This window comes from Phocoena sinus, chromosome 8, assembly GCF_008692025.1.
Source record: "Phocoena sinus isolate mPhoSin1 chromosome 8, mPhoSin1.pri, whole genome shotgun sequence".
NCBI classification, from domain to species: Eukaryota; Metazoa; Chordata; class Mammalia; order Artiodactyla; family Phocoenidae; genus Phocoena; species Phocoena sinus.
Window position 1 is genome coordinate 104,545,755 of NC_045770.1, and position 22,712 is coordinate 104,568,466.

The 22,712-nt window shown below is 61.1% G+C and overlaps 2 protein-coding genes across 8 annotated transcripts in view; one reads left to right on the forward strand and one right to left on the reverse strand.

The window, feature by feature from the left end:
* PC (pyruvate carboxylase) overlaps nt 1-22,712 on the reverse strand; it is a 106,118-nt gene that overhangs the window by 5,624 nt on the left and 77,782 nt on the right. For 4 of the 5 annotated variants that reach the window (XM_032641570.1, XM_032641571.1, XM_032641572.1 and 1 more), the window contains 9 exons: nt 16,830-16,965; nt 16,530-16,714; nt 16,122-16,287; nt 15,882-16,027; nt 15,643-15,760; nt 15,203-15,354; nt 13,238-13,356; nt 10,812-10,974; nt 8,479-8,661 (listed from right to left, as the gene is read on the reverse strand). In XM_032641570.1, the coding sequence (XP_032497461.1) occupies nt 8,479-8,661; nt 10,812-10,974; nt 13,238-13,356; nt 15,203-15,354; nt 15,643-15,760; nt 15,882-16,027; nt 16,122-16,287; nt 16,530-16,714; nt 16,830-16,965 (1,368 nt within the window). Of the gene's footprint in view, nt 1-8,478; nt 8,662-10,811; nt 10,975-13,237; nt 13,357-15,202; nt 15,355-15,642; nt 15,761-15,881; nt 16,028-16,121; nt 16,288-16,529; nt 16,715-16,829; nt 16,966-20,508; nt 20,528-22,712 lie in introns of those variants that run through there. The other variant, XM_032641573.1, reaches the window with a different exon arrangement.
* LRFN4 (leucine rich repeat and fibronectin type III domain containing 4) lies at nt 2,321-6,182 on the forward strand. Of its 3 annotated transcripts, XM_032641576.1 has the most exons (4): nt 2,321-2,584; nt 2,679-3,040; nt 3,478-4,836; nt 5,359-6,182. In XM_032641576.1, exons 3-4 carry the CDS (start codon nt 3,488-3,490, stop codon nt 5,918-5,920), a joined length of 1,911 nt encoding a protein of 636 aa, XP_032497467.1. In that variant the 5' UTR covers nt 2,321-2,584; nt 2,679-3,040; nt 3,478-3,487; the 3' UTR covers nt 5,921-6,182. The 3 variants fall into 3 exon arrangements, with proteins under 3 accessions (XP_032497467.1, XP_032497465.1, XP_032497466.1); XM_032641574.1 differs by having other exon boundaries at nt 2,321-3,040; XM_032641575.1 differs by having other exon boundaries at nt 2,321-4,836.

The window sequence follows — 22,712 nt, forward strand, 5'->3', positions numbered from 1 at the left end:
TGGCCTTGTCCTGGGCCTCCAGCTCCAGACCCAAAGTGGAAATGCCTCCTGGGCATCTGTCCTTGTGTGTCCCTCACACAAGCTCATCAGGTCCAAAATCAGCTTCTCTCACCCAGTCCTCTGCCTTCTGCTGGGTGTCTCACCATCTACCCAGTTACCAGAACCTCCACTAAAATCACCCTCACCCCCCACTCCTGTGCCACTGGTCAAGCCAGACGACTACCACAGGACTCTGTGACCCCTGTCCTCAGGCCATGCCCTCTGCCGGGCTTCCTCATCATGGCTACCTCTAGCCACACCAATCTTGCCTTGTGCTCTCACACCTCCACACCTGCCTGGTAAGCTCTTCCTGGAAGTCTGAACTCGAAGACCACCTTTGTCCTCATCCCCCACCCTCACAGTGGAGCCAGATGCTCCCTTTCTAGGACTCCATGGGATCAGCTGTTGGAAAGTTCCTCCCTCAGCCTCATCATCTTTTGCTTGTCTGTATCCCTCACATGCCTGGGAGCACGGGTGCTGTCTGAGGGACCGGTGCCCACGTGCTTTGTGCACAAGGGCCCCCAAGTCTGCTCGTTAAACAGCTGGGTGACAGAATGACGCTAGGGCAGAGTAAAGTCCAACCTAGAGGCCACATGGGGGCCTGGGAGCCAGCGCTGTGAGAGATGCCCCATGACTGCAAGTGGAAGGGATTCTAGTGTATGTGTGCCTATGACCATACGGCTACAGCCTGGCTGTTACTTCGGAGAAGGCAGCTCCGTGTGTCACCCATTCGTGATCTCTGTTGGCACCTTCAGTAGGGACTCCAGGCCCAGCATGAGCTGCTGGGCCCTGCTGCTACTGTGAGATCCTACCTGTTCCCCCAGGGCTCCTATCACCTGGAGGCCCGGAATGGGAAGGGTGCCTCCCCAGCCAGCATCCCACTGGCGGCCACTGCAGAGTGGGGCCCAGCCGACATTGCCTCGTGCCTGTCTAGTGTGACCAGTCTGCCTGTCTGCCCCCGAGACTAGTCAATGCTCCTCTTAAAGAGATGGGGACATTTCACCTGCGCCAAGGCATGGCATTTGAGATGAAGAAACCAGTTAAACCATCTAAAGAACCTAGAGCCACCTAGGGGTGGGAAGGATCCTAAGAGGCCTCCCCTGTCCCACCCTGCATGCCCCTTTTGTAGACCCCTCCCCCTTTGTAATTTTCAGAGCCTCTGTCATCCCATCTGTACTCCATGGGGATAGCAACCAGGCCCATCTGGTTCCTCATGTACCCCAACTCCCTGCACAGAGTGGAACACAATGGATGCCAGTAAGCACGTACGTTTAGAGTGAATGAAAACATTTTTGATGGGGAGAAGAGGAACAAGGGGCTATCTAATGCCACTGAGCAAGAGTTGACCTGGGCTAGGATCCAGTGCCTTCATTTTACAAATGCAACAGCCGAGGCCGGGGGAGTGGCAACGGTAAGAATGGCTTCCAGCGGCCAGGTGGCTCAGCCCCTCACAGGCTGCTTCATTTCTTCTCCTCTCAGCCCTATGAAGCACATAAAATTAATACTCTTTGGCATAGATAAGAAAATTGTCTCAGTGGTTAAAAAACTTGTCCAAGGTTACCTGGTGTACCAGGCAGGATTCGAGTTCCGTCTGTTTCCCTGAGGTAAGGGAAAGGATCTGAGTAGCCTGAGGACCAGGAAATACTTGGGGGAGGTGGTGACTTGCCTTGTTTCCCATCTGGGCAGCCACGACGAAAGACCAGAGTGCCCGACCTGGTTCTCAGCCCTCAGCGTTCCCACCCAAGCCCCGGATCTCGGAGGTAGAAAGCAGGGAACTCACGCCCCCCAACCCCGCCCGCCACTAACACACACACCCCGGGAGCCCCTTCTCAGGTGATCCGTCTAAGCCGAGCTTGTCCCGGGCCACTCTTCCAGGGAAATGGCCCGGTAGGGGCAGAAGCTGGACGGAGGGGCTGTCGGCACAGCCAGGACCACTGACGCACAGCTTGAAACTGCGTGCCACCGCCGGCCTGCTGGGAACCGCGCCGCGCACACCAATTGGGTCGGAGGCGGAGACCGGTTGGCTCTGGAGCAGAGCGCACCAGGCAGGGCGGGGAGGCCGGGAAAGAGGGAGGGGCCGGCAGCGGGGGCGGAGCACGGCGCCAGACCCAAGGCCGAGCCCTCTCGGCCCCACCCCGCGGGAGCCCTTCCTGGGGGGAGGGGGAGGCGACGCCCCAAACCCTCCCCTCCCCCCGCAACGCCCGTGTCTGTTGGGGACCCTCCACGTGACTTGGCAACGCAGAACGGTTATGACCTTCAGCGTGTGTCTGTGAATGCAAGGGTCCCAGCAACAGTGCGGGTTTGCACCCGGCCCTGCCTGTGGGTGCGGGGACGTGTGGGTGTGTGGACATGCGTGGGTGTGTTCGGGAGGGTGCCCAGCGACATGTGACGAAGACTCGTCTCTGGGAGATGGTGAAGGGGCCCGCGGGCTGGCGCTTTGTCTGGCTGTCTGCAGAGTGACGGTTCGCGCAGCGGCAGCAGGCGCCAGTGCGGTGCAGGATGCAGGGGCGCCAGGGTGGCCGGGGGCGCGCGCGCCTGTGCCAGGGTGAGTGCACTGCGGCGGCGCCGGGGGGCTGCGCGGCGGGTCCAAGCCGGCCCGGGCCTCGGGCGTAACCAGGAGCCACCCGTGGGCCCTGCAGTGGCCGCGTATCCGGGTGACCTCGGGAGCCGGCCTGGGCCCCGGTGGATCCCCGCGAGCCCCTCCACGTCCGTTCTCCACGTGCGTGTCCACGGTGCGCGTGCTCGTTGGCTCGCACCCCCGTGCCTGTCACTGCTGCTACTGCCGCTACTGCCGCTGCTGCCGCCGCCGCCGCGCCGTGGAAAAGGTGCCGGGAACCGAGTGAGCCGGGGCCGCGGGCCCGAGCGCCATGGGCCGGAAGGCGTGCAGAGGGAGGCTGGTCAGCCCCGGGCCTCACCCCCGCGGGAGAGCCGCCTGGAGTCGGCAGGGGCCGGCCGGGCCCACGGGGAGGCCGGCCCGCGCCCCCTGAGCTGCGGACACCAGGTGAGGGGGCCGCGGGGGACAGACTGGGGGTTGGCCAGGGAGGGGCAAGGGGCCACGGGAGGGGTTGGGGAGGGGCACCTTAGCAGGCGGGGGAGGGGATGGCGCCGAAGGGATGCCGGAGATTCCAGGGGACACCGGGGAAAGGAAGTTCCGGGACCCTCCCTGCTCTCATGGCAACCTCCGCTTCCTGCCTCAAACCTCACCTTGTACCCAGAGCCCGGACTCCCCCTAACTGCTTGGGGAATGTGACCTTTACTCTGGGGGCCCTGGCCCTGCAGGCTCCAGCCCTCTCTCAGCCTTGGGGGACCCCTTGGGCCTCTGACCCTGACCCCACCGCCAGGCCAGGCTCTCGAAGCTGGCCCCTGAGACTGGGTCTTGGGGCAAGTGGGCACCTGTGCCAGACCCACCTGTGCCTGGGCTGTGACCCTTCCCTACAGGGTGCTCACCATGGCCCCGCCGCTCCTGCTGCTGCTGCTGGCCAGTGGAGCGGCCGCCTGCCCACTGCCCTGCGTCTGCCAGAACCTGTCTGAGTCGCTCAGCACCCTCTGTGCCCACCGAGGCCTGCTGTTCGTGCCACCCAACGTGGACCGGCGCACAGTGGAGCTGCGGCTGGCTGACAATTTCATCCAGGCCTTAGGGCCGCCAGACTTCCGCAACATGACGGGGCTGGTGGACCTGACGCTGTCCCGCAACGCCATCACCCGCATCGGGGCCCGCGCCTTCGGGGACCTGGAGAGCCTGCGCTCCCTGCACCTGGATGGCAACAGGCTGGTGGAGCTGGGCACTGGCAGCCTGCGGGGCCCCGTCAACCTGCAGCACCTCATTCTCAGCGGCAACCAGCTGGGCCGCATTGCGCCGGGGGCCTTCGACGACTTCCTGGACAGCTTGGAGGACCTGGACCTGTCCTACAACAACCTGCGGCAGGTGCCCTGGGCTGGCATCGGCGCCATGCCTGCCCTGCACACCCTCAACCTGGACCACAACCTCATCGACGCATTGCCCCCGGGCGCCTTTGCCCAACTCGGCCAGCTCTCCCGCCTCGACCTCACCTCCAACCGCTTGGCCACGCTGGCGCCCGACCCGCTCTTCTCCCGGGGGCGCAACGCCGAGGCCTCGCCTGCCCCGCTGGTGCTGAGCTTCAGTGGGAACCCCCTGCACTGCAACTGCGAACTGCTGTGGCTGCGGCGGCTCGCCCGGCCGGACGACCTGGAGACCTGCGCCTCCCCGCCCAGCCTGGCCGGTCGCTACTTCTGGGCAGTGCCTGAGGGCGAGTTCTCCTGTGAGCCGCCCCTCATTGCCCGCCACACGCAGCGCCTCTGGGTGCTGGAGGGCCAGCGGGCCACACTGCGGTGCCGGGCCCTCGGCGACCCTGCGCCCACCATGCACTGGGTCGGCCCTGACGACCGGCTGGTCGGCAACTCCTCCCGAGCTCGGGCTTTTCCCAACGGGACCCTGGAGATCGGGGTGACGGGTTCCGCGGACGCGGGGGGCTACACCTGCATTGCCACCAACCCTGCTGGCGAGGCCACAGCGCGGGTAGAACTACGAGTGCTGGCCTTACCCCACGGAGGGAACGGCAGTACCGAGGGGGCCCGCCCGGGGCCCTCGGACATCGCCGCCTCAGCCCGCACTGCTGCCGAGGGCGAGGGGACGCTGGAGTCTGAGCCAGCCGTGCAGGTGACGGAGGTGACCGCCACCTCGGGGCTAGTGAGCTGGGGGCCAGGGCGGCCGGCGGACCCCGTGTGGATGTTCCAAATCCAATACAACAGCAGCGAGGATGACACCCTCGTGTACCGGTGAGGAGAGGCTTCGCAGTCCGTGCCCCCAGCGCCACCCCAGCCGCCCTCCTCTGAACTCTGCCCCATCCCTCGGGCTTGGCTACCTCTCCTGCTCCTTCTGCCTCCTCGGGGCTTCCACACACCCCTCCTCAGCTTCTGAGCTGCCTGGGCCGAGTGCGGGCTGCAGGGGGAGGGGAGGGGGAGGCCTCGGGTATTGGCGGCCGTCTGCATTTATGCTCGTGGGCTTGGCCTGCACACGCGTGGTGTTTGTGCGTCTGGCGTGTGATTCTCCACCGCCTCGAGGCCAGCCCTGGGCCCGGGTGTCAACGTGCACACCTCTCCGGCCCCTGACAACCGGCTCCAGGGCCACACACGCCTGTCTTGTTTTCTCTGCTGCCTTCAGTGAACACACAGGCCCGTGTGGTCCTGGGGAAGGGGGAGTTCAGAGCTGGGGCCTGGGGGCGCGTGGTGAGGTGGGTGGGGGTGGGCTGGGGCCTGGGCCCCCTTGCCTGCACTCTGACTGCCTGCCCTTGCCCACAGGATCGTCCCAGCCTCCAGCCACCACTTCCTGCTGAAACACCTGGTCCCGGGTGCCGACTATGACCTCTGTCTGCTGGCCCTGTCACCCGCCGCTGGGCCTTCCGACCTCACAGCCACTAGGCTGCTGGGCTGTGCCCACTTTTCCACGCTGCCAGCCATGCCCCTGTGCCATGCCCTGCAGGCCCACGTGCTGGGTGGGACCCTGACTGTGGCTGTCGGGGGGGTGCTGGTGGCTGCCTTACTGGTCTTCACTGTGGCCTTGCTGGTTCGGGGCCGGGGGGCCGGGAATGGCCGCCTCCCCCTCAAGCTCAGCCACGTCCAATCCCAGACCAACGGGGGCCCCAGCCCCACACCCAAGATGCACCCACCACGGAGCCCCCCGCCTCGCCCCCAGCGCAGCTGCTCCCTGGACCTGGGAGACACGGGCGGGTGCTACGGGTACGCCAGGCGCCTCGGAGGAGCCTGGGCCCGACGGAGCCACTCTGTGCACGGGGGGCTGCTCGGGGCCGGGTGCCGGGGCATGGGGGGCAGCGCTGAGCGGCTGGAAGAGAGTGTGGTGTGATGGCAAGGGAGCCAGCCCGGGGTGGGCGGCAGAGGTGTGGGGTGGGCAGCCTCCTGGCCCAGTGGGTCAGTGCTGCCTGGGAGTCCCTCCTGGTTTTACCCTGGGTCCCTTGGGAAGGACAGGGGGCGCTCTCCCTGGTTCTGGCCTCCAGTCGGGCAAAATGGGACAGGTCCCTGTGACAGGTGCTCACGGCCTCCGAGGCGGGGGCTACAGCCACCAAGTGCAAGTCTTGTTTTTCTTTATAATAAAATTACTGGGGTCACCTCACCGCTAGTCTCTGGTCTTGCCCTGCTAGGTTTCCTGAAAAGAGAGGGGGGACTCCGGGCCAGTGGAGGCACAAACAAGACGGGGTCAGTGCTGGGGCTACCAGCCCCGTGGAGGCCCAGCCAGCCTGGGGTGCCCTCGGGTCCTGGAGTGCTGTGGGGCCCAGCGCCTCTGTGCTCTTCGCCCACGTCTGCGCGCAGGGAACGCCCCTTCCTGACAGCACATGGGCAGGATGTCTCGCCCTCGCCTGGCATGGGCGTTACAGCGCACTGGGCAGCAAGGGGGCAGGTGGGAGGCGGTGCAGCCCTTCCGGGCAAAGGGACCTGGCTGGTAACGTTCTTAGCAACTCAGCAAGGAAGTCCCCATTGGCTCCCGTGGGTGACAACCTTATTCACCATCAGCCAGGGCACCTTCTGGATGTATAAAATGTCACTCCAAAGGGATTGGAAAGGGACTTGGAATCCCATTGCCCTGCTCTCAGTCTGGGGCCCCCCAGAAGGTTCCTGTCAGGGATGCAAGCCCTGAGCAAGATCTTGGCTCTCAACTGCTCCACTGACGCCCCTCGTGGCTTTGCTCTTGCTGGACACCCAGGGGCAAACACCAAGGGGGACCACGCCCACACGGCCCCTGCTCTAGTCCCCACCTCAAGGAGCCACAGTCACGGGGCGGCGTGCCCTGCCCTGCCTCCTCCAGGCCCAGGTCCCCACCAGCCTCTGGCCCAGACAGGCCTCCTCCAGCCTTCAAACAACCACTGCTCCTGGGCATCAGCTGGGAGGAGTCAGTGCTCCAAACACTCTTCCAGGCACGTGTGGCGCAGCCCGTGCACCCAGTGCTTCGAGGACATGCAGGTGCCCGGGTCCCGCTGCGGAGGGTGGGCGTGGCACCCCAGGCCTGCTGTGCTGCACCTGTGCTGAGGGGTGTGTGGCCCTTTCTGCCTAAGGGGGCCCACTGTGGCTCTGATGGCAGCCCAGTGAGAGTTGGCGCGATAAGGTGCGTGTGTACACGTGGCAGGCCGAGCTCACACACTTGTATGTGTGCATGGCATCGACACACACATGTGCCTACCCGCCCAGCCCCGGAACACATACCTGGATGTGGCCCAAGAGATTCTGGCTTAAATAAAATGAAACAAGGTCTTCAACAGAGAAGAGCAGGAGAGCGTGAGCCCTGCAAGGGGCCGCGGAGAGAGGGTGGAGAAGGCACAGGGGAAGGCGGGGGAGGGCAGGTGGCCTGCAGGGCTGCGGCGCAGGGTTGGCAGGGCCAGTGGCCTGGTCCAGGTGCACATTTGGGCAGGACGCTGGTGCCCCAGCCTGCTGTCAGCCTCCCACCTTCCTCGGCCCCTTCAAGGCCCCCATGGCCCTGGTCTCCCTTCTCCACCTGCCAGCTCTAAGGCAGTGGGCGCTCAGGAGCCCTCCAGCCCACAGGACAGGTGGAGGGTCCTATGGCCCACGGGCACAACCACGGGGGGGCCAGCCGGGGTCACCAACAGGACAACACAGCAACAGAAGCAGGCAGGCGAGGGGTGGGGTGGCCGGGCCCCCTGCACACTGGCCACCCCCCACCGGAAGCAGCCCTGGGACACCGTGGTAGGAGACCAAGCCCCCGCAGCAAGAAGCGGGTGGAGCACACGTCACGACACGTCTCTGCCACTTGTGCAGGAAATGGCCCCCCGACCGGGAGCCCTGAGGCTCCTCACGGAAGTGCAGAGGCCCCATAACACGGACCCTGGGAGGTGGGCCGAGCCCCACAGGCTACTCCCTCCCACGTGCTTTTTCAAAACGCTTCTGCACCCTCGGAGCACCTGCCAGACACCGTGGAGCATGTCAACAGGTGAGGGGAATGACGTGGGGCTGAGAGGGGACAGCGCTGCCCATGCGCCCCAGACCCAGCGCCAAGCCTGGACGCAGCAGGGCTGGAGCAGCCGAGGAGAGGGCGGTGCGGAGGGGCCGTCAGCCACCCAGCTCCCCGTGCGCAGTGGGCAGGGGATGGTGTCCTCAGCACGGGGAGAGCATCCCCCGGGACTCTCAGGTGAGGAGGAGTGGGTCTGCCAGGCCGCCACCCTCCACAGGGGGCTGGGCAGTGTGATCTCCGAGGGGCAGAGCCCCGTCCTTCTGCCCCTCCTGCCTTGCAGAGTGTCTGACGGCAGCGTCTGCCCAGGGAGTGCCCGCAGCTACTCAAGCAGCGCTGGCCTCAGGGACAAGACAGTATGTGGCTGTGATTCCATCTCCAGCTATACACAACTGACAGGGCCTGACCGAGAGGCCAATGGGCATCTCGGGCCTGCAGACTCTCACCTTCACACCTCGGACTCTGAACTCGGCAAGGGCTCTGCTCATCTTTGTGGCGGCCGTGGGGTGGTCCTTGCCGTGGGCGATGACTTTGACCAGCAGGGAGTCGTAGTGGGGGGAGATGACAGCGCCTTGGAAGGCAGAGGCGTTGTCCAGGCGGATGCCCATTCCCTCCCCGCTCCGGAACACCTGCGGGGAGAGGCCAGCATGGGCCGGCAGGGTGCTGAGGGCCATGCACAGGTGAACCCCAACTCTGGCTTGTGAAGTTCTTGCTTTCTGCCAGCAAACCCAGGGGCACCCCACCGTGTGGAGGAAGGGCCACAGTCACTGCTCCCTCCTCCCCAAGAGGAGAAAGGGGGCAGGACAAGGGATGGGGAGGGCGTGCCCTGCCAGCCCCAGGGCTTGGCGCCTAGCACTCAGGGCTAATGCGGAGCCTGCAGGGCACGGAGGGACCAGGGCAAGCCGGCCAGATCCCACCAACCTGCCACCCCGCCCGCCTGACCAGCCCTCTTGCTTTTCAGGTTCATTCATTAGTTCACTCATTCATTCCACAGCATGTGTGCCCGCCTCGTGCCAGGTAGTGGGGACAGAGCAGCTAAAACAGAGTCTCCTGCTCGCAGGGGGCTCCCAGCCTGCTGGGCCAAGGGGGCAGACAAACAAATGAGGAAACACACAGGCAGGTGACAAGGATGCTGCAGGATGAGAGCAAGGCAAGCGGAGGCAGGCCAGGGGGCCAGGGGGCGTATAACATATGCAGTGACAGGGAAGGCCTCCGTGTCCCCCCACCTTCCCTTCCTTCCAAATGGGAGGAGCCAGTGAGTGGATGATTAATACTAGGAACAGGGAGCCAGGCCAGATGCAGGGAGACACACAGGAGCCCACGGGCCCAGGAAGGGAAGCAGAGAGTGAGGGTCAGAGAGGCGGCTCATGGGGATGCACGGGGGCTCCAAACGGTCGGATGCGGGGAGGGGGGCCACGGCACGGGGCCAGGGGCTTGGGGCGTGAACATCTGTGGAGGGGGAGGGAGAGCCTGCACCCGGGGCAGGGGACCCATGTACGGCACAGGTCAGGGAGACGGGGCGGGAGGGACAGCCGGCGGGGCGGGGCTTGGGACACACGCTGCACCGTATTTCCACGTCTAAGGGACACAGGCCCGTGTTCAATAAAAAGGAACTCAATAAAATATTTAAGGGTGAACACACAGCTGTGAGCAGGAACTGTCAACTAAAAATATTCTGCGGTAAACTAGGCTCGGAGGAGCCAGGCCCCAGAGGTGGAGGTGCAGCAAGGCAGCACTGTGTCTCCGAGCTGCCCCTTCCCGGCCGAGGGCAGGGAAGTCGGGGCCGCTCAGTGCACAGCACTCTGGCCTTGGGGCTGGCCCCCACCTATGGACTTGGACCCTTCCAGAAACGGAATTCCGGCGGCAGCTCTGCCTCAAGCCGAGCAGCTCTATGCGGCTTTCAGAATCCAGATAGCTCCCCTTCCCTCCCCGGCCACCCCACATCACTTGTCTCAGGAACTCAGGGTCTGCCTCAAAATCACCCTCGCCCTCCTCCCTGGACTCCCGCACGCATCCTGCTTCCTCAGAGGCTCGGGCCAGATGGGGAGCAGTAAACCAGCAGAGCCTGTGACAGCACTGCTGACGTGCAGGACTGGAGGTATACTTAGCTGGTGGCATGAGACAGGACCAGGGAACAGGAGTCCCAGCAGCCCAGAGGGCGCCTGCCTGCAGCGGGCCCAGAGGCTGGGGTGGGAGGGGCGGGGAGGGGAGGGGAGAGAGGAGTGCCCAGGGGAGGGGCAGGGGAGCCTGCCCAGGCCCTCTCTCAGCCCCTGACAGGCAGAGCCTGCCTCTGGGTCTCCTCCCTGGCCCCCTCCATCTCCCCGACTCCCTCATTCATCCCTGCTGGGTCCCTTGGCCCAGCCCGTCCCCTCCACTGAGACATAACGGGCCCCAATCCCTTGCTGCACCCAGGGTCTCCCTCAGACTGAAGGCAGGACAGAAGCCAGCAGCGCTGCTCGGTGGGCAGTGAAGCTTTGGGTTCTTGTGACACTTTGTTCCCAGGGACCCTGCACTTGGCACCCAGCTGGTCTGCTCCCTGTTCCACATGATCCCCCCCGCTGGCCTTTCCGGACTGTACACATGGCCGTCTCTCCCCGGGAGTGCTCTCCCCTTTAGTCCTGGACAGTGCCTGGCTCCCACGTACTCTCAGCCAGCTTCCTGTCAGCTCAAGCCAGGGGCCTCCTTCACTGCCAGGACCACAGGCTCCCTCGTGCCCCCTGGAGAAGCGTCTGCAAGCAGGCCAAGACTGGTGGCGGGCTCAGTGGGAAGGCGGCCCTACCTCAATGCGGCCGGTGTCCGGCTGGAAGCTGCGCGAGGGGTCCTCAGTGGTGACCCGGCACTGGATGGCACAGCCGTTGATGCGGATGTTCTCTTGCCGCAGGCCCAGGTCAGGCAGGCTCCGGCCCTCGGCCACGTGGATCTGGGCGTGGACCAGGTCCACACTGCAGGATGGGGGAGAGGCAGAGGAGGGGGAGAGCGTGAGGCAGGGGATGGGCAGGGCAGCCCCGGCCCCGCCGCCCCTGCCGGCTGACCCTTCGGCAGCCTCCTCCCAACCAGACCGGGCTGGGAACCCGCAGGGTCTGAATGAGGAGAACGCGGCAGCCAGAGGGGTGGCTGAAATATTAGCATCTACCTGATCTTGCACCCCCTCCCAAACTACTCCTCCCCACGCTCTGCCCTACTCCTTCCCTGGGGTCTCTCTGTCCTCCTGCCTCCCCCAAACCCTCCCTTGGCCAAGCCTGGATCTGAAGGCTCAGACCCTCATTCTTAAGAGTGGTATGTGCTACAGGGTGTGTGCTGGGTGGGGCTGGGGGCCAGTTTGCAAGACGACAGGATTATAGTGAAGGCCAGGCTTGCTGAGATGGGGCCGCAGCTACTGGAGGGTCCACACTGGTGGGCGCCATCGTGGTCGGGATGCCACCCTCCCAGGACCTATGTTGCAGCTGGGCCTGTCCCCAGAGAAAGACCCTTCAGAGAAGATCTCACAGTACAAAGCTCTCCAAATGTGCCTGGTTTTCTAAGCACACCCTCGCTGACGGCCATGCTCCTAAGGACAGCAACAAATCTAAGTGGAACAGCTGTTAAAAAAAAACTCAAGGTTTTAAATTTATTGTCACCGAGGCTTATGATAAGGACAGCCTGGGAACTACTACCCTGGCGGATCTTCCTCAGTGTTTCGTATTTCCTGCTAAACCACTCCACAGTAGTGAGGATGATTACCGCGCATCGCCGCGTCTATACACCGCAGACTATGGCTGTGCTCTTTCCAAGCTTCACCTCCACAGTAATGCTCTGGGAGTCACTGTCATTCCCATCAGAGGAGGAGCCCGAGGGCCAGAGAGGCTGCAGCCCACCCAAGCTCTACGCAGCTAGTGACTTGGGAGGAAGCTGCACCCCAGTCTGTGTCTGTCTGACATAAAACCTCTGCTCTCGAGCAAGCAAAGACTCCCATCCTTAGCAGAACAGGCTCCGAACAGGCTCAAGATTGACAACAATTTTACAGCAACGCAATGGGGAAAGTCTCACGGGGCCAGAGGGTGAGGCCGGGGCATGTGCCTCACTCAGCCTTTACCTCGAGAGAGCAAGGACTCTGAGGCCTTCCGTGCACCTGCCAGGCAAAGGCAGGCGCCCCGGCAGCGTCCTGTCTCAGGTGGGGTCAGGGGTCGGGGAAGGAACTGTCTGAAAGGTTCCATGGTGAGATGGACTGACCCAAAGCTAGGGTGTAACACTTGAAAGGCTCAGTGTATGTATTTTGAAACCATGAAAGGCCATATTAATTGTTTATAAAATGGGCAGGTTTTTTTGGAATGTCTCTACGCAATGCTTGTGGGAGAACAAACTGGAACAAGGGGTCTCGAAGGCTCTTTAGGTGAGATGTTGCTTATCCATTGCTCAGGTAATCAATCCTACTAAAGGTGTCTATCCTCAGAACTCTTCAGAGAGGTGGGCAAAGATGTAGGCCCAGAGATGTGAACTGACACACCCTTAATAACTAGAAAAGCCAAACAACCGGATTGTCTAAAAATAGAGCAATATGTAGATAAGTCCTAAAATACCCAGAAAACGGAATAGTGTGCAACCACTTAAAGTATTTGGAAAGAATGGGAATGCCTTAGACAAATATTAAATTTTAAATGTAGAATAAAAGTTCTATACAAAACATCTCAGTTGTGTCAAACTACTTATGTAGTAAATAAAGATGGAAAGAAACCAAAAGATTTAGTGTGGGCATAGGAGACACAGCACAGGGCTGGAGACGACCAGCTGTGTGACCTTGAGCAACTCTCTTAACCTCTCTGAGCCTCAGTTTCGTCATCTGAAAAATGGGGTTGATTGGCACCTTCTTCCAGTGAGGTCATGATGTGCAGCACACATCACAGCCTGCCGGGAACCTCCTCAGCATCCCGTTTCTGAGGGGTGGGGTTCTGAGTCATTTTTATTTGCTCCTTTGTACTAATTCTTACAATAACCATGTAATGCTTTTATAATAATAATTTTCATAAAAAGTAAGTACCTGGATCCCTAAATATTCTCTACCAGTGGACATGAGCTGAGCTCCCGCTGCCCATTCCCTAGGAACCACCTGATGTGGATTTCACACAAGATGGGGGAGACGCCCCTTCCCAGTACTGCTCCCCGCCGTTTGCAGCCGCGGGCTGGTCACGGAGGCTGCCCCTGCGTCACTGGGTCGACCCCTGTGCTCACTCGGTGATCTCCTCGGTGACGGTGTGCTCCACCTGCAGGCGCGAGTTGACCTCGATGAAGTAGTGCTTGCCGTACTTGTCCACCAGGAATTCCACCGTGCCCGCGTTCTCGTAGCCCACCTGTGGGGTGCCCTCATCAGCAGGGGCGCAGTGGTGGGAGCCCGATGGGGATGCAGGCTCACCCACTGGGCTGGTTCCATAATAAAACAGACTGCGGCAAACCCTGCCCCAACCGATGGCAGGCAGCCCACCAGCCCTGCCCCCGCGAGGCGAGAGCCCAAAACCCACAATGGGCCCCGGCCTGGACATCTTACCCCAGGCCTCCGCAGGAACCTCTGAGGGCCGCACACAGCTTGTCCGGGTGAGACACGAGCAGAAGCTCCTGTCTGGCCCAGACGGTGCCCTCTACCCAGCAGCTCCTCAGCTTTTGGACACAGGCCCACCTGCGCATACCCCGGCCTCTCCTGGACCCTTCTTATTCTTAGAGGGTCTTCAGAAAGTTCCCCTCTACTTTACTCCATCATCACTTCTGGCCACTACCCAAAGAGATGCCATTTGAGAGGAACCAACAGATAAGGCTCTAACTCAAAATACAAGCCTAATTCTAGCTTCACTTCTGGTCCTACCAAAACCACAAACTAGACTTCACTCAGCTCCCTCAAATCTGTTCTGGAAGGAGACACAGCATAAGCCAATAAATAAGACCAAACTCAAGGCAACAACAGTCCTCTTATAAAGGAACCAAAATCTCAACTATAATCAGACCCTAATCAATGCTGCATGTTAGCCGTGGCTGGCTTTCCATTTGGGGAAGGTTACAGAAGCGTCCATGGTCTGTGGGTGCGGGCTGCCTGAGAGCCTGAGGGAGCTAGGGTCTGGAAGGAGAGCGGGCCCAGCGGGGGAGAGCAGCCGGGGAGAGCAGATCTGAAGAAATGTCCACTTGGGCCTCTGGGATGGGGAGGCAGAGGCAGGGGTAGGATGCCTGGCCTCTGAGTGGGGGTGGGGTCAGGAGGGCCCCAGCGGAACAGAGAGCAGGGTCCCTGCTGCAGCCTGGTCACGTGTGGCAGGCACTTTCCTGGGCCGGCCTGGGGGTAGTCACTCCATATCCCTGCAGAGCAGAGACAGGCGGAGGAGGACCTGGGGAGCAAATGGGTTGCAATAGATGTGATGTAGGGGACAGTTAAGAGTAAGCGAGGGGCTTCCCTGGTGGCCCAATGGTTAAGAATTCGCCTACCAATGCAGGGGACACGGGTTCGAGCCCTGGTCCGGGAAGATCCCACATGCCGCGGAGCAACTAAGCCCGTGTGCCACAACTACTGAGCCTGTGCTCTAGAGCCCGTGAGCCACAACTACTGAAGCCTGCACGCCTAGAGCCCGTGCTCTGCAACAAGAGAAGCCACCACAATGAGAACCCCAGGCACCGCAACAAAGAGTAGCCCCCGCTCGCCGCAACTAGAGAAAGCCCACACGCAGCAACGAAGACCCAGCGCAGCCAAAAAAAAACAGTAAGTGAGGAAGGAAGAGATGCTTGAATACTGTCCCTTAATCTGAACAGATCCCACTGACTCTCACTCCCTTTGTTCCAGGGGTTCGCTGGTGCTGCGCAGAAACTCAATCTGTGCAGAGGGCACTAAGGAGGGGCCGGTGGCTCTTTCCCTCCTCCTCTCAGCCTTTCTGGTCTCCAGGCTTGGCCTCTGGGCCCAGCGCCTCTGCGGCCGCAAAGCAAGGATCCCGAGGGCCCCGCATCAGCCCTCAGTCCTCCTGCCCCCGTCCCGGAGCTGGTCACCCTGGGCCTCCCTGCTCTGCAGCAGCTGGCCACATCTGGACCCCAGTGACCGCCGGCCGTGAGGCTTATGCCAGCAGGAGCTCAAAGCAAGCCTGCAGGAATGGGCTCCTTGTCTCCACATGGGGAGGAGCCCGTGCCCTTGGCTTTCAAACTCTGTCCCCGAGAGCCCCTGCCCTTCACCTGCTTTGCAAGTTTGACAGAGTCACTGGTGAGCCGGCTCCGAAGCTGGGGGTCCAGGTGGGCAGCAGGGGCGATCTCGACCACCTTCTGGTGCCGCCGCTGGATGGAGCAGTCTCGCTCGTACAGGTGCAGGATGTTCCCGTACTGGTCCCCTGGGGTGGAGGTAGACTGCGCTCAGCTCCTCCTGGGACCCAGACACCCCTGAGCTGCTGGCGATCCCCGCGCAACCACTGTGGCCGCTCGGCACGGCTCCCAGCGGTGGCTCAGCCAGGACAGAAACGGGCACAACGGAGGCCTTGGGCCCGACCAGCATGGCCCCACAGCCCACCTTCCTGGGGAGGGTCTTCCTGAGGGAGAGCCCCTGCAGCTTTCCCAAGCCAGAAGGAGCGGGTCCTTGGCAGCTGCCTTGCGCTGTGGCCCCGGGAACGCGCCCCACTCACCCAGGATCTGCACCTCGATGTGGCGCGGCTTCTCAATGAACTTCTCCACGAAGAGCGCCCCGTTCCCGAAGGCGGCCAGAGCCTCCGAGTAGGCCCGGGTGTAGTTCTCCTCCAGCTCCTGGGAGGGCAGGCGAGGGCCAAGGAGACAGTGAGTCCCGAGCTCTGCCGTGCACGGCCCCGCCCGCCCCCAGCACCCAGTCCCTCTGCAGGCGGTCTCCCAGCCCTCGGTGTCTGCTCACCTCGTAGCTCTGCACGACCCTCATGCCGCGCCCCCCGCCCCCATAGGCGGCCTTGAAGATAATGGGGAAGCCGTAGGTGTTGGAGAAATGGTGAGCCTCGTGCAGGGAAGTGATGGGGGCATCTGTGCCGGGGACCACAGGGACACCTGTTGGGAGACAGGCAGGTCAGGCCGAAGCCCGCCAGCAGCGCCCCCCGCCCCAGACAGCCCCCCTCAGGAGCTGCGTGGCCCCCGTCCTCACCTGCAGCGATGGCAATGGCTCGGGCCTCCACCTTATCTCCCATCTTACGGACCACCTCAGGGCTCGGCCCAATGAACCGAACCCCGGCATCCTGGCAGGCCTGGGCAAAGTCTGCTCGCTCTGACAGAAACCCGTAGCCAGGGTGCACGGCATCCACGTTGTTCTCCTGGCGGGGGTTGGTGGCGTCAGAAGAGTGAAGCTCACCTCAAAGCCCTTCACACGGGCCCGCCCAAACCCTGCAGCCCTCGCGCCTGCTCCCCCTCACTTGCTCCACTCATTCCCTCACTCACTCACTCATTCATCCCTTCACAGGGACTCACTGCCAGCAGCGTCAAGTTTCGCGGGGGGCAGACACAGGACCCAGGCCTGGCCCTCAGGAGGCCCCCATCCCAGCCCAGCCCTGCTCACCTTGGCCACCTTGATGATGTCTGGGATGTGCAGATAGGCCTGCACCGGGGCGAGGCCGCGGCCGATGAGGTAGGCTTCGTCAGCTTTCTGTCGGTGCATCTGGCCAGTGTCCTGCTCCGAGTAGACAGCCACGGTGCGGATGCCCAGCTCCGTGCAGGCCCGGAACACGCGGATGGCGATCTCGCCTGGGGCCGGGGGTGGGCAACAGGATGGGAACTTAGATCCCCGGGTCCAAAGAGACGCAGCAAAAGGGGCAGGGAGCTGGGGCAGGGGCTGGACACTGGCTCCCGCTGTGCTCACCTCTGTTGGCCACCATGACCTTCTTGATGGGCTTGTACTCCAGGCGCCGGACACTGGGCGAGGCAGCGGGGGCAGTGGAGGTTCGGCGGATACCTAGGAGCCTCAGGCCCCCACGGATAGTTTGAAACTTCAGCATCTAGGGAGGGAAGTCATGGCCAGGTTAGAGAAACCTCAGCTCAGAGGGTCCCCAGGAAGAGCGGGGGTCCCGTGCCAGCCTCCCAGCAGCCCTGCATGAAAGCCAGCACCACTGCTGCCTCGATTCCTCCCTGCGGGGCTGAGTAACTATAGGGAAGGGAGCAAATTCACACCCAGATGGCACCCCAAGTTTACCCGCATACTCTAATACTCACTATAATTTCTAAAGCACCGCACTTCAAGCTTTTAAAGCAATTTCAGAGACGAGCCAGCAGCCCTGCAGGACCACAGTGTGTAATGTCAGTGTCCCCTCTGCCGGGCACAGCTGTCCAGGCAGCCCCAGACTTTAGAACCTTCGTGCCCCACACTGACCCCTGCGTCCCTCCCTCAGGGTTCCGTCTGGCTGGGCAGGGAGGGTGGCAGTGGACCTCCCCGGGAGCAGACCCGCATCAGTGTACTCCAGGGAAGCACAGCCTCTACTTGGTTAAAATGCGGATTTCTTCAAACTGCAGAAACCTTCCTTGCTGCAAGGGCTACTAAGTAAATTAGTCATGGAACCCAGCTGAGGGCCAGTGAAATGGGCCAGTCACAAAAAGACAAATACAGCATGACTCTACTCAGATGCGGTCCCTAGAGGAGTCAAATTCACAGAGACAGACAGTGGGAGTGGGGGGGCCAGGGGATGGGGGTGGGGGTGGGGATTGTTTAAAGGGGACAGAGTCTCAGTTTTGCAAGACGAAAAAGTGCTGGAAATGGCCAGCAGTGATGGTTGCACAACGGTGTGAAGGTACGTAATGCCCGTGAACTAACTACACGCTTAAAAGTAGTTAAGACGGCAAATTCTGTTATATCAGTAATATTTTATCACAACAAAAATAAATTGAGGTCAGTTTACATCCCAGAATGTAGAACATCTTCAGAGGTCAACCACCCGCCTCATTTTACAAATGAAGAAAACCAAGGCCCAGGCGAGCTTTAAAAAGTGTGTTCAAAGTCACACAGCTGTTACAGCAGAGCCCGAACTGGCATTCGGTCCTTTACCCTTGCTCCGGTGCCTTTATCCAGCTAACCACGTGAACTATTTCTCAGTAAAGTTTAAATGCTTGACTCAACCTTTTTGTTTTAAGTAAGAAGCATAAATATATATTTATTTTTATATATAAAAACCTCAGCGTCATATTATGGCCAACAAGACGGATAAGGGGAAATAAAGACCAAATAGAAAGACAAGAGAAGAAAAGAAATAAGGAAAGAAAGAGAAGAGGGAAGCCCTCAGACCAGGGGAGAGAGGGCGGCCCACAGAGCATCAACCCCGCCAGGCACAGCACCAGGCGAGGGCGTCGAGAACAAGGCAGGAAGGCCTCGGCTCTCACAGGAGGTAGACCCAGGGAAGGAGAAGAGAAAAGGAAAAAAACAGACAGAAATAAGGTCCTTTCAGATCATGACTAGTGCCCCAAGGGCAAGAAAACAGGTAACATTTTGTGAATTACCGGGCAGGGGGCTGGATATTAAGTGGGCCTCTCCGAGGAGGGCACAGACGTGGGGACCTAAATGCAGGAAGCCGCAGCCACACACAGACCTGATCTGCAGGGAACGCACCCCAAGCACAGTAACAGCCATGGCCAAGGACCCGAGGGAAGAAGAAGCTGGGTGTGTCCAAGAAAGATCCGGTCTGACAGCTGGGGGCAGGGACCCCACGGCTGAAGGTGAGACGGGCCAGGCTGCCGAGGCCTCTGGGTACGTCCGCCTCTCACCCAACACGGTGGTGGAGGGCACGACCTGCTGCGTGTTTGGAAAAGATGCCTGGGTTGGGAGCAGCGAGGACGGAAAAAGGGTGCACGTGTGGGGCTGTGCAGGGGCTGAGACAGAGACAGCACCTCTGACTGGGGGGGACAGAGGGGGTGGGGAGGTATCTGGGATACAACAGGCTAGATTTGCTGAGACCCACTGTGGAAGATGAAGGGAAGGAAGAAGCCCAGGATGGGCGAGTGGAAGTGCCTCCCCCACCTCAGGAGAGACCAGACTGGGGGTGGGGACAGGCTGCCAAAGAGGTCAGAGCCAGGCAGGAAGCCTGGGCGCTTCAGCAAAAGGGTGGGGTTGGAAGCCCTGGGCCTGGGGTAGATCTGCTGGGGACAGAACAGTCAAGAGAGGAGGGCTTCCCTGGTGGCGCAGTGGTTGGGAGTCCGCCTGCCGATGCTGGGGACACAGGTTCGTGCCCCGGTCCGGGAAGATCCCACATGCCACGGAGCGGCTGGGCCCATGAGCCATGGCCGCTGAGCCTGCGCATCCGGAGCCTGTGCTCCGCAACGGGAGAGGCCACAACAGTGAGAGGCCCGCGTACCACAAAAAAGAAAAAGAGAGAGGAGTGGCGGGTGCATCAACGTTGAGTCTGGATGAGGAGGAAAGCCAGGAAGCGCCGTGGGGCTAGGGCAGAAGCTCTCGGGAGTTGAGAGCCAACAGGGGCAGAGGCGAGGGCGGGCAGTGGGCGCCCGGGGTCCCACCAGCAGTGCGAATGTCAAGGGTGGGGCAGCAGCCTCGCTGGGCTCTGGCTCATCTTCTAAAATGGAGCACACAGTCCTTACTTATTAATACAAAGTGGACGAACCTGGCAGACACCCCCGTACGCATCATGCAGGTTAACATCACCAGCAGGAAACAGCCATCACATGCCTCCTGACGGGCGGCCAAGAAGGACCTGCGGGTGTTCCTGCCACAGATGCCCAGCCTGAGTCTAATCGGGAGCCAACACAAGGCAAACCCAGACTGAGGGACGTTCCACCAAACCACTGGCCTGTACTCTTCACACGTGTCAAAGGTCATGAGGGACAAAGACTAAAGAACTTCCAGGTTAAAGGAGACTAAAGAGCCAGAACAATGAAATGCACACGTGCTCCTGGATTGGATCTTGGATTTCAGCTGCAGTAAAGGACATTAGGGGGACAACTGACAAAATTTAAATGAGGTCTGTACGTTACAAACGAGTATTGTGTCAATGTTAATTGTTGTATTGTGGTAACTTTAGACAATATCCTCATTCTTAGGGAAAAAACACTTAAAGTGTTTAGGAGTTTAAGGGCATCATATCTGCAACTTACACTCAAATGGCTCAGGGAAAAACATGAGATATGAAGCAAATGTGGTCAACGGTGTTTGGGAAACTGGGGTAAGGGGTGTGAGAGAACTCCCCGCACTGCTTCTGCAGCCTGTCTGTGGGTCTGAAAGAAGCCATGCTCCAGCTGGCGCCGATGGAGGAGCGACCCAAGGGAGCCCCCGGGACCCGCTCACAGTGGGTGCCAAGTACCAGCTGGGCCTCAGAGTGGAAACATTTGACTCCCACACCTTTCTGAAAGCCCATGAACTTCAGATGCTATCCTGTTATCTCCCCCTCGCAGGTCTACTGGCAGCACCTAATCCTCTGCACTGGCTTCCGGATTCAGACACCCACCCGCTAGGAGGGAAGCGCTTGCCCAGCGGAGGAGCCAGAAGCAAGCAGGCCCTGGCGGTCCATGGCGCACACCCTGGGGAGCAGGTGTGGGATGCAAACCTCGCCCTCGTCCTGGGCACCAGACGCCTGCTCTGCTCAGGGCTGCGGGCGGGATCTTCCTCACTTATCTACAGGTGAGCAGCCTTATAGCTGGCACCACTGGCACGGAGATTCTCCATCCTCCAGGGACGTTTCAACTATTTCCAGGGAGGCACGCTCTTTTCTCCCACTTGGGTGGGTTTACTCCTGAGGACGCCTTAGGCACTACGCATTGTCCTGCGGATAAACAAACATTTCTGTCCCGTCCCCAACCACACATGCCCCAATCCCTTTTCCAGATAAAGAAAGAGATCCCTGGAGGTTATGCCCCCGGGCTGGGTGCCAAGTGCCTCCCTAGCTCAGTCAGCAAACAAGGGAGTCTGAATTATCCGGCCTTAGAGACCCACACACATTTCTGCATTTGACCCTCACACGTGCTCTAGACAGCAAGGGTTTCCCTGGCGTCCCACTTTACAAACCAAGAAACCAGGGTCTGGGCAGTGGGTGGTGGAGGTGGGGGGTCTCTGAACGCTCCGGAGCCCCCTGTCCTGAGCAGACCCTGGGGTGCGGGAGTGAGCAGGCAGATGTTTATAGAAGGGGAAAGGTCACGGTCCTTCGCTGAAGTCAGAGCAGTGGAAAACGTGGGCAGAGGGCAGCCACACACACCGGCTGGCAGCCCAGCGTGAACCTGGAGTCAGCAGGCCTGGGTCTGGGCACCTGAGGCCTCATTCCCGCCTCTGTGGAAGTGGCTAACACCACCCCAACCTCGGCAGGTCGTCCTGTGGATCACTGAGCAGGGGCCCTGAGCGCCATGCCTGGGCGATGAACGTGGCCGCCATCGCCATCTTCCCACTGGCCTTTCCTCCCTGATGAGTGCGGGGCACGAGAAGGAACCCTCGGCTCTGGTGCCCACACCCGCAGGGCTCTCATTCCCGCCCAAACCAGCGATGCGGCCACCCGTCCAGTGGCTCTCGCTGGACAAGGGCCGGAACGTGCGCCCACAGAGAGCGGACCGCATTCTCGGGTGGGAAGACCTGCACACCACAAGGGAGCCCTGGGGCACTCACCCCACACCAGCCAGGCACCCAGGGCTGCTTCTTCCCAGGGAGTCCACGCCATCTGCTCGGCCTGAGTCAGTGGCCCAGGGTACAAAGTTCTCCCGCCCCAGTCTGCTGGAGGCAGGGATGGCTGCCAAGGCTGAAACTGGGGGAACGGGCGCCCCGGAGCAGGGGAGGCATGGAGGCTGGGTCACGCAGGCAGCAGGAGCTTCACAGCCCAAAGCCTGCTCCCCGATCCCCAGGGATAGGGAAAGAGCATGAAGGAGGTGTTCTTTTTTAAAAAATTAATTAATTAATTAGGCTGTGTTGGGTCTTCCTTGCTGCGCGCGGGCCTTCTCTAGTTGCGGCGAGCAAGGGCTACTCTTCGTTGCGGTGCGTGGGCTTCTCACTGCGGTGGTTTCTCCTGTTGTGGAGCACGGGATCTAGGCGTGCAGGCTTCAGTAGTTGTGGCACACAGGCTCAGTAGTTGTGGCTCACGGGCTCTGGAGTGCAGGCTCAGTAGTTGTGGCACACAGGCTCAGTAGTTGTGGCTCACGGGCTCTGGAGTGCAGGCTCAGTAGTTGTGGCACACAGGCTCAGTAGTTGTGGCACATGCACTTAGTTGCTCCGCGGCATGTGGGATCTTCCCGGACCAGGGCTTGAACCCGTGTCCCCTGCATTGGCAGGCGGATTCTTAACCACTGCGCCACCAGGGAAGCCCGAAGGAGGTGTCCTGAGGCAGGACACCAGCCGGGAGCGGGACAGCGGACTTCCTGCTGCCCCTGCAGGTGAAAGGCACAGAAACGTAAGCCAACAGGCAGAGTGGGGTCTGGGGAGGCTGGTCAGACGGGGCCCTCGTGGATGCCCGAGGGCACAGGTCACACTGCCCCTCAGAGCCTAGACACAGCCCTGTAGCTCAGTTCCCAGCTTAGTCACAAGAGACCCCCACCCCCTGACCCCGCAAAGCCACGCTTGGGTCTTGAGGACACTAAGGTGAATAAAAATCCTGCTGCGTTCCCAGGACACCTCAGAACTTGGTTAACCCAGCACCCAGCCTTTTCCCTTGTCAAGTCCCACTCCCCTCCCAGACCTGAAACCCAGGGGGTTCGGCTGCCTGGTGCCTCCTAAGGCCTTTCCAGAATCAACTTCAGCTGGGAGAAAACCTGCAGGACAGAGGTGAGCCACCTC

Coding starts and splice junctions, on each gene's coding strand:
- LRFN4 (XM_032641575.1), top strand. CDS start 3,488: ATGGCCCCGCCGCTCCTGCTGCTGCTGCTGGCCAGTGGAGCGGCCGCC. Junction 4,837..5,358: donor GATGACACCCTCGTGTACCG/GTGAGGAGAGGC, acceptor CCTTGCCCACAG/GATCGTCCCAGCCTCCAGCC.